The following is a 13,385-nucleotide window of genomic DNA, read 5'->3' as shown; positions in this document are numbered from 1 at the left end:
GTCTGATTTCTTCATTCAAGATAGAACCCCTTACCCCATCATATGAGAGATTGGGGTTATTGCTGAGTGAAACCACCAAGGTTTCCCACGAGTACGGCAGTGTCATGATCAAAAAGATCGCCCTCAACTTATCATCAAAGTCCAAGTTTGCATCTTTGAGCTGATTTAGAATCCTTGTAAATGCACTCAAGTGCTCAGCTGCAGGCTTTGACTCATCCAGTCGCATATTCACCAACTTGCCCATTAAATGCACCTGATTAACAGGTGTGGTGATCTCATAAGTAGTCTTCAGCTTCTCCCATATTGCATAACCTGTGTCTAAACCCTTAATGTCTGTCAGAATGTCATCAGTGACACCCATCTTTATGTAAGCCACAGCCTTTTTATTCACTCTGGCCCAATCTGCATCAGACATTAGTGCTGGTTTATCTTCCTGCAAAGCATCCTCACAATCCTTCAGGAACAAAATGCCCTACTGTTTTTCCTCAACCAGAAATAAATCTCCGCTATTTGTACATTAACCAACCACTGCACGGATAAAAGATGCAGAAATTTAGCAAATTCTGCGCAAATCCCCAAAATTTCAAGTCCAAATTTGCATGAATGTCAATCAATCTGACCAGCTGAGTAAAGCTTTGCCAATACATGAAAAGCCCCAAATTTCTGGGATCCAATGTCAGGAAATTTTACCTAAAAAATGTAAAATTTCGACAAAATTTGCAAAATCCCCAATTTAATTGAGGTCACCGCTCGCGATGTCTGCAATTTCTAACTCAAAAGTCACTGACAGGCATGAATGATGCCAAATCTAGGAAAAGCCCCAAATTCTGTGGCCCGATTTGCACAGATTTTGAAATTGTACCTTTGGTGTGTGAACACCAGCCAAGGGGATTAGAGAAAAAATTGATTTGTTTTTGAAAAAAAAAAGAAGGAACTAACAGGGGGGATCCGTTGACCCCCATCGCATCAGGTCGCCCGCCTGTCCAGGTCGCGAACTGTCACGCGACCCGTTACGTCTGACTGACGCTTGCCCGCCGGTGCCCCCTGCCTGTCACCCGTCACGGAAACCGCCCGCAAAGGTCGCTTGCACGTCGCGTCGTTCCAGTCATCGCCTGCACGTCTTCACCGCGCGCAGCAGCAGGCGCCTGATCCACGCCCGCTGCCCAGTGCCGCCTGGTCTTGTCTACACATCTGCAACCAATCAACTCTACCCGTCCCCCGCGTGCTGAAGGTCGCGTTCGAGTTGGAAAGCGTACACAGAACCTTAAGCTCCGATACTAGTTGTTGAAACTGGAAGGACACAACTGAGAGAGTTTGAGATCGAGCAAGAGTGAGCATAAGAGTTTGACGGCTGGAGAGAGAGTGAGCAGAGTGAAAAGTCCGAGACGATAAGAGTGTACCAACAATGTGTTGGTACACAAAGAATAAAATGTATTTATACTTAGGGCACGTAAAGGGTGCATTCACATGTAATGTGCGTGTACTATATACACGGAGGTTACCGGGCCTTTATATCCCAACACACAAAGTAGTCATTTTGACTACAGGAGAAAAAATTTCATCAAAATCAATTTCATGTTCTTGCTAGTACCCTTGAGCAACCAGTCGTGCCTTGTACCTTAGCAAAGAACCAAAAGTAACTTTCATTTTGTTAACTCATTTGCATGGTAGCACTTTCTACCCTTTAGACAAATGCACCAAATCCCAAGTGCAATTTTTCATGAGATTCCATCTCTAACAACATAGCCTTATGTCATTTCTTGCTATCTTTTCTGTCCATTGCTTCCTTGAAGCATGATGGCTATCAACATAGCATAATCAGCCACATAATTTACACCAAGAACAAACCTATCTGGTTCTCTTTGTGTTCTGATATACCCAAACCAACCCTAGCCCCTTCTAACATTGGTAGTGCCATTCCAAGGAGGGGGTCTTTCCCAGGGAGTTAGTGCAGTTTCTCTATCATGGTATTTGTGTCCATCGGTTGTTGGCCACCACAGGAGCAATGGATCTTGGCTCTCCCCCTTAGTGCCTTGTGGCATCTCTAGCTAGTTCGGTCATTACCTCCTACTAGGCTAGTCTCTTAGAAGTCCTAGTCTATCCTTAGGAACCTTATGCTAGTTAGCTTGCATTTCCTTTAGGCTTAGTTGTACTTCCATTTTTTCAAGTCTTTTGATATACACCTAGTTACCTACCTTTCATTCACTTTTGCTACATCTAACACTCACTTAGCTTTCTTTCTTTCTTAGTGCAATATCCAAAGCATGCCAATGTAAATATTTGGAAAGTAAGCTTCTTTTCTAGTTTTGTATTTCAGCTTAGGTTAACATTGTAGGTATTTACCAGTCCTAATTGTGTTGAAGGTTTTTGCGGTTCTTGCCCTGGTGAGTATTGTCTCTATCAACATGGAGATGGGGATAGTATCTTCTCTCTCAAGATCAGACATCCTTTTCCCTTGGCATCCGGCTTTCTTTTCTTTTAAGTGAGGTGTTTTTCCCATTTACCATCATTTATTACACTAGTGTATTTTTGTTTTCATATTAGGTGGATTGCTATTTTGGTGGTTGTGCTTATGACACTTGGTCAGCATTGGAGCCATATCTCGGGATTGAGTCTTGGGACATCTTGACTACCTTGGTGATCGACTGTTCCCTCACTCTTCGAGTTGGGGAGTGTTATGTCTTTCTTCTTCATCCATTTCGATCCATTTGCATTGTTGACTGCTATCTTGGCAATTCTCTACTAGCATTGGAGCTATCTCTTGAGGTTGAGATTCAACCTTCCCTACATCAGTTGGTCAATACCAAAGCCCTCTCCAATCGAGTGTTGGCATGTTCCGCACACTAGATGGCTGATTCTCCTTTGGCTATTTAGGCTAAGGGGTGTCAGTGTGAAGATATGCTAGGGTTTGCATTGAGAAAACACAGAATGTACAAACATGCCAAACACAATTATGCAGACAATAACATGCAAAATGAGTTGGTTCTTATAGAGGCAGCCATAGGAAGTGCTACCAACATCAACATTCCTTTACACTTGTATTATGATGAGGAATTGGAGGAGGATATTACCAAGATCTGGAGGGCCAAGTCATTTTCAGCAGGCAAGGTAGCTAGAGACTTGGATGAGACTTTGCAGGAGGTGAGCTCCTTTCCTAAGGGAAGTTCTCTTAGAGAAAGTGAGGGATGCTAGAGCCTCATCGGCAGCACTTCAAAGGGAGGAGAGAAGACAACTAAGATGTAGGTGGGTGGTAGGAGAGAGGATGTATGTAGCCAAAGTGGAAATAGATGTTATAGAGGCTGCCACATCAGAGTATAAGTACCATGCAAGGGCCTCTTTTTGGACACAAGTAGGAGATAAGGTGAACAAAGAATTCTTTTGCACCATGGGTCCCATACACTCTAGATAGGGTGTTAGTAGAAGAGCAGATAGATCCCTTGCCCAAGGGCCACAAGAGGTTGGTCAGCTGGCCATAGATTATTACATTGTTTTGTTGGGCACGACGACGAGGCCTCCAGGATTGGAGGGATAGAGTACTAGGAGAGTGGTCTCACAGAGAGCATGAAGATACATTTGATGGCCCCGTTCTTAGAGGAGGAGAGTGCCAAGGCCTTGCTAGCACTACCATCAGGGAAGTGCCCAGGGGATGATGGATTGGACGAGGCTTTCTTTCTCAGCTATTGGGATGTGATCAGCACATGACTTTTAGCAGCATTTTAGGAGATCATGGCATTTGGAGATATGATGGAAAGGATGTCGGAGGGATTGATTCACCTCATCCGAGAGGGCAACGGAGACAGGTTGGAGATCACCTAGTGGAGACTAATCACTTTGCTTGGAACAACATATAAAATCCTAATCAAAATGACAATCTTAGACTATTTCTCTTGATGCTAGACCTAATTCACTCCACCTAGAACGGTTTTGTTCGGGAGCATAGCATCCTTGATGATATTTTCACCTTCTGGGAATGCATAGCTCTTGTATGATCCAGGGGACAAAATCTCATTGTTTTACTTCTCGATTTCGAGAAGGCCTATGATAGAGTTGATTGGGAGTTTCTAGAGGGCACCATGTTGAGGATGGGTTTCCTAGAGCAATGGATCAGAGGTGTATCAACTCTATATTCATAAGCTCACAGCTAGGCTCTCATTGGTGGGACTAGAGGTGCCAGATTTAGTATTAAGAGGTTAGTGAGATAGGGATGCCCCCTTGCACCTCTTCTTTTCTTATTTGTTGCAAAGTCTATGAGCTCCTTCCTGAGGCATAGGAATACAGGTATTTGAGGCATTAGACTTCCCATTCCAGAGTCGAGGAGTTGCTGGATGTAGAGTTTGTAGATGACACATTTGTTTACTTGGATGGGGATGAGGATAATTTTAGGGCCTTTGTAGTTGCGATGGAGGTCTTCTGCAAAGCTTTAGGAGCTCTTATTGATTTGCACAATTCCTATGGATTTTGGGTTTGTGATACTCCGCACATAGACAAGAAACCACATGAGAATTTTACTTGGGTCCCTCGTGGCACATCTCTTAGATACCTAGGCTACCATGTAGGCATTGATATTTCTTTAGAGTAGCAGCTGGCACCCTTATTACTTAGCATAAGACAAAAGCTACTATATTGAGCACAAGGCTATCACTAGTAGGCAGGGTGGTGGTTGCAAATCAGGTTTTGTTAGCCACCATGTGGTACTCTACGTCATGCATTGGCCAAGTGAAGTGACTCATCATGAATTCATTTGGTCAAGTGGAGATGGTAGTTCTGCACGGGCTAAGGTAGCTTGGGATCCTAGATCTAGGGGTGGTTTAGGGGTTATTGACCCAGATAGTCAAAATAGAGCATTGATGGTAAAACTCATCGTGAGAGGCCTTCTTCCGAGCGAGGAGCCATGGAAGAAGCTACTGTTATGGAGATTAGAGACCATTGCTCCTGCTCATGGAGGACCATGGCAGCCTCACATTGGTGATTTCAGCATATCCAAGCTACAAGGCTTGGGAACAATTTTGAGGTCAGATTTTCTGCATCTATTATACGGCCATGGAGATCAGTATTTGCAGAACTTCATCAGATTGAGCAAGTGTCGAAGAGAAGTCGAGGTAGCCACTGTTGGGAATAAAGGCTCATTGTGCCTTTTACGGTGTTCGGGTGTGCACGCACCCTTATACATGTACTTTATATATATTATCAAAAACCTAAAGTGGTACACTTAGTTATTGTACCCACATTCGGTGTTGAGCTCTCACTCTCTTCCTCACTCTCTACTCTGCACTCACTCCCTTTCTCACTGTGCATACCTTAGCCGCGAGCACTCTGTCTCGATCCTCACGCACTTGACATCAAACTAGTATCAGAGCAGGCAAGAGGCAGCTTAGGAGTGCACGCTTCTTAAGGCGCAGTGAACAGGCGTGAGCTGGACAGTTGCAGGCTAGGCGAGCAGTCGATGTTGCAGGCAGGTCGACGTGACCAGGTGGGCAGCACGTGAGTAGGTTGTCAGGCAGTCGACATGCAGGTCCAGCGGACGCATATCCAACAGGTGATGGGCTGGTCAGGCGGGCTGGGAGCAGGCGACGGGTTGGGAGCAGGTGACGAGCTCCGAGCAAGCGGGCGACACGCGGCAAGTCAATGCCATCACGACGCTCACATTCAACAGACATTCTTTGTCATTTTTTAAATTATTTTCTGCAATTTTGTTCTCCTCCCACTGATGGGTGTTTGCATGCCCACGCACAGTGTGCAACTTTGATCCGAAAAATTGGGGCTTTTCCCAGATTTGGGGATTTAGATGTAGAGAATGACAATATGACTCGAAAATTGCAAATTTGGTGCACCTTTGCTCGGGAAATTTGGGGCTTTTCACATTTTAGTGAAATTTTTTCAATTTCATTGAAATTTGTGCACACTGGTGGGGACCCGAGAAAATTAGGGCTTTGGCAGAATTCCATCAATTTGTGCAAGAATTGCTTGGTATATGCACTTGGGTACATGTATTGATGCAATTCGAGCAGATTTGCCTTTGAAAATCTGGGGCTTTTGACCGCAATCGTCAAATTTGTGCTCGAGAATGCATTTGGAGCAGAAATTACAGCAGAATTTTGGGGATTTCACACGTAATTAGTGCACTGGTCTGTAAATCTGGATCGTGGAGTGCAGTAGCAAACATTCTCTAATTTTGGAAATCAATTTGCAGATCTGAAATTTCTGCAATTTCTTGATTTTCACTGCTGTTTGGTACTTCAGCCTACCGTGGTCATTAGTGTAACATTTGGGCTTGCATTTGCTGATATTTGAGTCAATTTAGGGCTGCAAATCATGGCTGGAAACAATGATAGTAGCAACCTTTTGCACATCAAGAAGCTTGAGGGTGCACACAATTTTGCAATTTGGCAAAAACAATGCTACAATGTCTTGTCCATCAAAGCAAAGTGCAGCCAGCAAGGTTTATTGGCTGAAAAAGTTGATGGACCTTTGGATGAAGGAATGTACAGCCATGTTTGTACATTTGAACGAGTTCAGCTCAATTTTCAGTCAACTGATTGCTTTGGATTTCCACATTGATGATGAGTTCAAGGCTACTTTCTTGCTATGCACTTTACTTGGAAGTTGGGATACTTTCAGGACAGCCTTGAGTAACTCAAATGCTCGGCTGTTATATTATGATGTGGAGAGTTCTTTGCTGATGGAAGAACTCAACATGCAAAATAATTCAGCAAACAAGTCCTCTAATGCATTGCACACTAGGGACAGATTTCAGCAAAAGGGCAGTTCTGAAAATAGAACACGCAGCAAATCTCATGGCAAAAACGTGGAGTGTCATCATTGTGGCAAGAAAGGTCACTACAAACAGAACTATTTTCAATTGAAGAAAGAGAAAGGCAAAAGCAAAAACACTGAAGTCAACAGGGCTGAGAAAAAGGATAGCCAACTTGCAAAGAAAAACAGTGTGAAGATAGAGGTAAATGTAGTCACTCATGAGAATGACAGTGATGGTGATGTACTTCTTGCTTCTTCTTTGACTACACATGCATTGATTGCAGATTCTAATGATGACATGCACACTTAAATACTTGATTCAAGTGCGTCTTTTCATGTCACACCACATCATGGGTGGTTTTTTGACCACAATGGTGGTGCACGTGGTGTTGTCCACTTCGGGGATGATTGTGCATGTAAAATTGCAGGAATTCATGGTGTGAAATTGGAATTTCAACACGGTTCCTCAACTTAAGAAGAGCTTGATAAGCACATGCAGCTAGATGACAAAGGCTATCACACCACCTTTGAGGACAGCAAATGGAAAATTTGTAAAGGCTCTCGCATTGTTGCCAAGGGCTCCAAAAGTGATACTTTGTAACCTTTGCATGTATCTAGCATGTGTGACCATGTAGTCGCCATAATTGAGCAGCCAAGTGTTTCTTTGTGGCATAGCCGGTTAGGACACGTGAGTCAAACCAGAATGAAAGTGCTTTCTCGTTTGGGTTATTTGCCGTCTTAGAGGTATGCTGATTTTGAACAATGTGATCATTGTATTTATGGTAAGCATGCTCAAATGTCACATAAAAAATCTCTTTCTCTAAAGTCTTTACCCTTAGAGTTGGTACATTTAGATGTATGTCAGATGCCAGGGTTATCTCTAGGGAAAAAGAAGTATTTTATTACTTTTGTTGATGATGCTACACGCAAAGTATGGGTTTATCCAATCTATCGTAAAGACGAGGCCTTGGATAAATTAAAAAATTTCTGACACTTGCTGAAAATCAGACCACCAAGACATTTAAGTGTCTTCGCTCCGACAATGGTGGGGAATATTGTGTCCAAAGCCTTTCAAAACCTTTGTGCCAGCAAAGGGATTAAAAGGGAGCTCACCGCCCCTCACAATCCACCCCAAAATGGTGTTGCAGAGCGTATGAATAGGACCATTCAAGATAGGGTCTGTACCATGCTATCACATGTTGCTTTACCTCATGGATTATGGGCAGAGGCTGTATGATAGCCGTACACTCCATTAATCGGTCACTAAACAAGTCTTTGGGGAGGGGGAAGGCAAGCCACCTTCATATGCTCACTCGAGGGTGTTTGGCTGTGAGACACTTGTGCACATTCGCAAGGAAGAACACAACAAACTTGAGCTAAAGTCCTGGAAATGTATTTTCCTAGGATATGGTGATGAGGGTGAAATGGGATATAGGTTATGGGATCCCCAAAAAAGGAAAATTGTACGCAACAATGATGTTATCTTTTGGGAAGATGGCATGCATAAACAGCCTGAAAAGATTGAGGAAGTCGGAAGGGTTGTATTCCGAGAAGATGTAGTGATAGGACAGCAAAGAAAGCCCGCTAGACAGCAGCAAATACCTGCTGTAAATGGCCCTGAAAATTCAGCTTTGATGTGACTACAATACCATTAGAGGTGGATGGGTGATTTTGGGTGTGGGTCTCATACCCTTGGCCTTTGAGCGACAAATGTCATCCACATGGCCAGGTTTCTAGCAATATGTACAAAACCTATTCTTTTTAGGCAAGTAATGCTAGGAGGGTCTTTGTGAGATTTGGACTTTACCACTCCCTATTTCCGTCAAAAAAGGAGACTAAACATCTACATCAGAATGTGGTCCATGTTTAGGGTCAATCAGGGAGGGTGGGACATGGTCTAAATGGATAGGTGATCCCTTTCCACTCCATCGATCCTTCAATGAAGGAGATAGCTCATCAGCACAAGAAAAGGGTTCATGCAATTGAGCAACCAGGGAGGATGGTACAGTGTGCCGGAGGGGGATTCCCTACACAACATGACTAGAGGACAAAGTGACACACTTGCGGATATATAGGTGGATAGTGTGCGGATCGCAGTCATGACAACAAACCTAAATGTACATCAAAGACAACATAGCTAAGAAAGGATCACATATAGTAGGTGTGAAATAGGGGCTCTAGATTGAATATAGATAAATCTAATTGTGAAGTGAGGGTAAGAGGAAAGGGTGGGAAAGGTGGAGGTGAATGTGAAGCACCAAACTCAAACTCAAATGAAATAGAGAGGATTACCTTGTGAAACGTCTCTGATCATAGAGTTTTCTCCTAATCCATATTGGTACGAAATTGGGTCTCCTAGGTGACTTACAATCAGTCCCTACATAACTGACAGGTGAAGGTGACTGTGAGGCACAAGACTCAAACTCAAATGAAATAGAAAGGATTACCTTGTGAAACATCTATAATCATAGAGTTTTCTCCTAATCCATATTGGTACGGAATTAGGTCTCCTAGGTGACTTAAAATCAATCTCTACAAAACTAAAGTAGCAATATAGACATAATCGAACTCACACAAAAATGGATTGTATAAGCCTACTACCAAGATTGTTTGTGAAGAGCTTGAACTTTTGGTTGTGTCCAAAGTGGATAGTCTTTCCTCAACTGAAAGGTGATCAGTCTCGTCAGCAGAGAGCTCCAACTGAGATGCACCTTGTGAAGAGTCAAGACCATAATACCTCACCAAAGCCTCCGTCGCAACAATAGCCTAAGAAAACATCAAAGAATCCGAAGATAGAGTGGTCTGATCCATTGTGAATCAGCATGTAATGCATAGTGCAGTCAAGAACAAAGCAAGCAATCCATGAAAGCCTCAAAGAACTCTTTGGAAGAGCATGGGCTCTAATTAGGCAGCCAAAGATTTTTTTAGAAGATACAAATGAATGTTAAAACTTGCACAAAGCAACTTTAGGAAGGCACAAGATAGAGCCACAGCCTATAGTGACACGCATAGAAGGTCTTTGGTGTTTGAGGGAGAGCAAATGTATCCAATGGTACCTAAATAATCTAAAACTATAAAAAAGGGACAATGTTGAATGCTATCTCCTAGGTATTGTGGTCCATTTACAATAGTGAAAAACATAATATGAAATAGCTTGCAAGCTCCAACTTCTTGCCACAAATAAGGTATGTCTAGATTTTCATGTAAGTAAGCTAAGGGGAAAAAACTAGGTGAAGCTAATAATCTCATCTCATGGGATGAGATAGTGGAGCTCTTTGATGAGAAATCTCTTCCACACAAGCCCAAAACGATTTTAGATGTTTGTAGTAGACAAGCATACGATTTAACAAGAGTAATTGGTAAAGTAGAAGGATTATTCAAAAGAGTTGAAATATGGGAGCATATAAGCATTATCCAAAAAAGGTTTTCCACTTTCCAATTAGACCTTCCCAATCTTGTTTTCGAGGACAAAAGCAATTCTTAAGGGCGTTACAACAAAAACAATTCTTAAGGGGTAGAAGTGTCATGTAAGGGAGTGTTAATTAATTAATGTGATACTTATAGGGAAACACCTTAAAGAGATGTGACATAAGTGTATTTAGAACATACACATACAAGGTTCAAGGGTGTACAACTAATATGCATGCGGGCTAGATCCAAATAAATTGGTGAAGTGGCACACATGCACAAACTTAACAGAACCAAGATCATTAATTAATAAAATGAGATCATAGTGCAGCTAGGAGATGGATCATGCAACTCACACACTCTTTTTCCTCTATTTTCTCTCTCCTGTTCGACTGCAAAAACTCTAATTTGCAAATCAGACCGACAACCTATTTTATCTCATCTATAACCACTCGAAGGCAAAATATCTCACAACAACATCTACTCTAGCAAGCAACCTTCCACAACACATTTCAAATCATTTCCATGTGAGTATTATGTTCATGTCCCACATATGAATAGGACCAAGCTAGAAGCCAATAACATGGAGTGTATCCTTATATAATTCTTGAGTACAATTAGGAATCTAAGGCTTACCAGCTGTATGAATGAGAGACGGAGATGATTGAGAGACTGAGGACCATTGCTAGCCACAAACTAGTGTTTGTGGAACGGCCACATGCAAAGGAGGAAAAGAGCTCATCCAAATTATCATCCGCCAAAGGAGTAACCCATCTTGTTTGTTGAAGCTCTTAAATGATGAAATTCCTCGACCACGTGTTTGGGAGAGGACACTTCCCCAACTATCAAAGCAACTCTTAAATGAGAAGAAACTAGCTTGAACAATAGAGAAGTCATCTATGAGTATAGTCTTCAAAGGTTAAAGAGGGTAGATAAGCATAGATTAACTTAAACACATTGTCAATATGGCCTTAACAATTCAAATACCAAAACTCGTTGATCTGAAAACAGAAAACAAAAAGTGAGTGTAACTATTTCCTTGATTTCATAGCACCACTGCAATATCACAACACCCAGAATTGGACCTCGGGATTAGCCAACACATAGAATAGTCATTTGTACAAAATGGGCATGGACTTAGTATAAGCCAAATGGGTAAGTGGAGAAGTAAAAGGCCCAACTTGTTGCATAAGGCTACTCACAAGTGCATGGCTTTGATTTTTGGGAGACCTTTGCAAAGGTGACAGCTATTTCATGTAATACTTGCCTTGGCTACTCGTAAGTAATGGCCAATCTTTCGAATGGATCTTAAAATCAATCTTTTGAATAGATCTTAAAATTGCATTCTTAAATGAGCACCTCAAGGAGGAGGTATATGCATCTCAAACGCCAAGGTTTGAGGTGCCTACTCAAGAAAACAAGGTTTCCAAGCTTAGGAAGACATTGTATGGGTTGAAATGGGCACCAAAGGTATGGTCCCAATAGGTAAATAGGCATTTTAAAAAGGCTTGTGGAAGAAGTGCTTCTAATGATAACCTGTTTTAAATTTCTGTCACATGCATTAGTGTACTTAACTCAATTTAAGGTCTACACCCTAGGTTAAGGCACATCCTCATGCAAGTTTTGTATGTTTTAAGACAAGCACACCACTTTCTGATAAGTATAGCGCCCTGAGTAAATCACTGACATAGATCACAGGAAAACTATCCCAACACTATGAGCTTAAAAATTTCGCCATATATCAACTTGGTTTTGCCAGTCCTCAATGAAAGACCACTCCATTTGTTGTGTGCTCATTTACCTTTTAAAAGCAGTTGAGAAAGGAAAACAAAATATGTTCATGTCCTTATCAAACAAGTCAAATTCTCCCAAGACGAAACAAAGGGCTGGTCCTAGCTTTGATGTTTCTATTGCAACATAGGAATGCTTCTGTTCATGCAAGGGTTCATCTTTGAGAAAAGTGCAATTGAGGTAACAATACAACGAACTGATCCTTGTTTAACAGAACAAAATAACATGCAGGGGCATTTCCCTCTCATCATGTTGATGCATTTACCTCCAACTCAGGAGTGGCATCAAGTGAGTCTTCAAGGATCACAGGAACGTTGAAAATGGGCTCCTTTAATGTAAAGGTCTGCTTTCTCTTGGGCTTCGAAACTGCCTCCTTATTAGACTTGATGTTAGCCAATTTGCTGTTGCGCTCCTTCTGCTTGGAATTAGAGGTACGTCGTTCTCTGGCAGGACTGCCGCGAAGTGAAGATGCGGTTGGGCGCCCACTGCAAACAGATGAGGAATAGAAACGAGCTGCGTAGGGTGCCCTCCAAATGGGTGAGAGCAGATTCAAAGAGCCTTTGGAAATAACCTTCTGCGAAACGCTGTGAGAGGAGGTAATGTCGAGGGAGCGAGGGCAATGAGAGGCACGCAAGGCCAGGTTGAATGGACGTGCACAACGGCATAGAGGAAGACCAGGCTGCTGATGGGCGAGGAACAGTGTTCGCATGCCGGACGTGGTCGCCATCTTCTCAGAGACTAACGCCCAGCAGCTCCTCCTCACCCCTCAGCACATCAGCGTGCCAATCACATCCAGATGAATTCTGCGGGACTTCTGATTAAAGAGCAGAGCCGCTTGATCAGAACAGCTTTGGAAGCTCAGAACTCCCAATACCGTTCCCCCTTTTTCCAGCGATCACCTATCCTGATACCCTGCAATTCCATTCGAATGGCACAAAATAATGCATGGCCACACGCAGGCTGAATGAATGAATAAATGGACCTCTCTCTCTCTCTCTCTCTCTCTCTCTCTCTCTCTCTCGGCATAGCAACCTGTTTGTGTCTCCTCTACCAATCGTGGCTTTCCGTCTGCAATTTTGCCAACCTCCTGTGGCGCCGTTCGCTATAAGTGACCAGGCGGATCGCTCGATTTCTCCTTTGCCTCTCTACTTATGTGCTCATTTGTCCTTCATAGCACCTGCATGTTGCTGTAGATGTAGTTTATTGTTTTCCCCTTTGCTCTTTAGAGCAGGACCACAATTAACATCGAGCTTTAAAAGTCATTTTGATTTTTGTTTTTTTTTAGTTTGTTAGCATTGCCCTTTAGGGCATATGTTTATACAATGGTATGGTGGTAGGAGGTGTGTATCCCAAAAACCAACAAATTTACACCTTGTTTAACTTTAGTTAAGTGGCCTACTTCAAAGCTTTGTGTGTGTGGATATCTTACTTTT

At 42.6% G+C, this 13,385-nt stretch overlaps 1 protein-coding gene across 1 annotated transcript in view; it reads right to left on the bottom strand.

Moving 5' to 3' along the window:
• Positions 1–13,107, bottom strand: part of LOC148035471 (endoribonuclease YBEY, chloroplastic-like) — a 124,783-nt gene extending 111,676 nt beyond the window's left edge. Inside the window, exons 1-2 of the mRNA XM_087677425.1 lie at positions 12,985–13,107; positions 12,218–12,864 (exon numbers count right to left, since the gene is read on the bottom strand). Of these exons, the coding sequence (XP_087533551.1) occupies positions 12,218–12,679 (462 nt within the window). The 5' untranslated portion in view covers positions 12,680–12,864; positions 12,985–13,107. The remainder of the gene's footprint in view (positions 1–12,217; positions 12,865–12,984) is intronic.
• Positions 13,108–13,385: the final 278 nt, after the last annotated feature.

Source organism: Lygodium microphyllum, chromosome 5 (genome assembly GCF_053477565.2).
Source record: "Lygodium microphyllum isolate KBCC chromosome 5, Lygodium_microphyllum_v1.1.10, whole genome shotgun sequence".
NCBI classification, from domain to species: Eukaryota; Viridiplantae; Streptophyta; class Polypodiopsida; order Schizaeales; family Lygodiaceae; genus Lygodium; species Lygodium microphyllum.
Note: the sequence above shows the minus strand (reverse complement) of the source record. Positions and strands in the feature narration are given on the sequence as shown.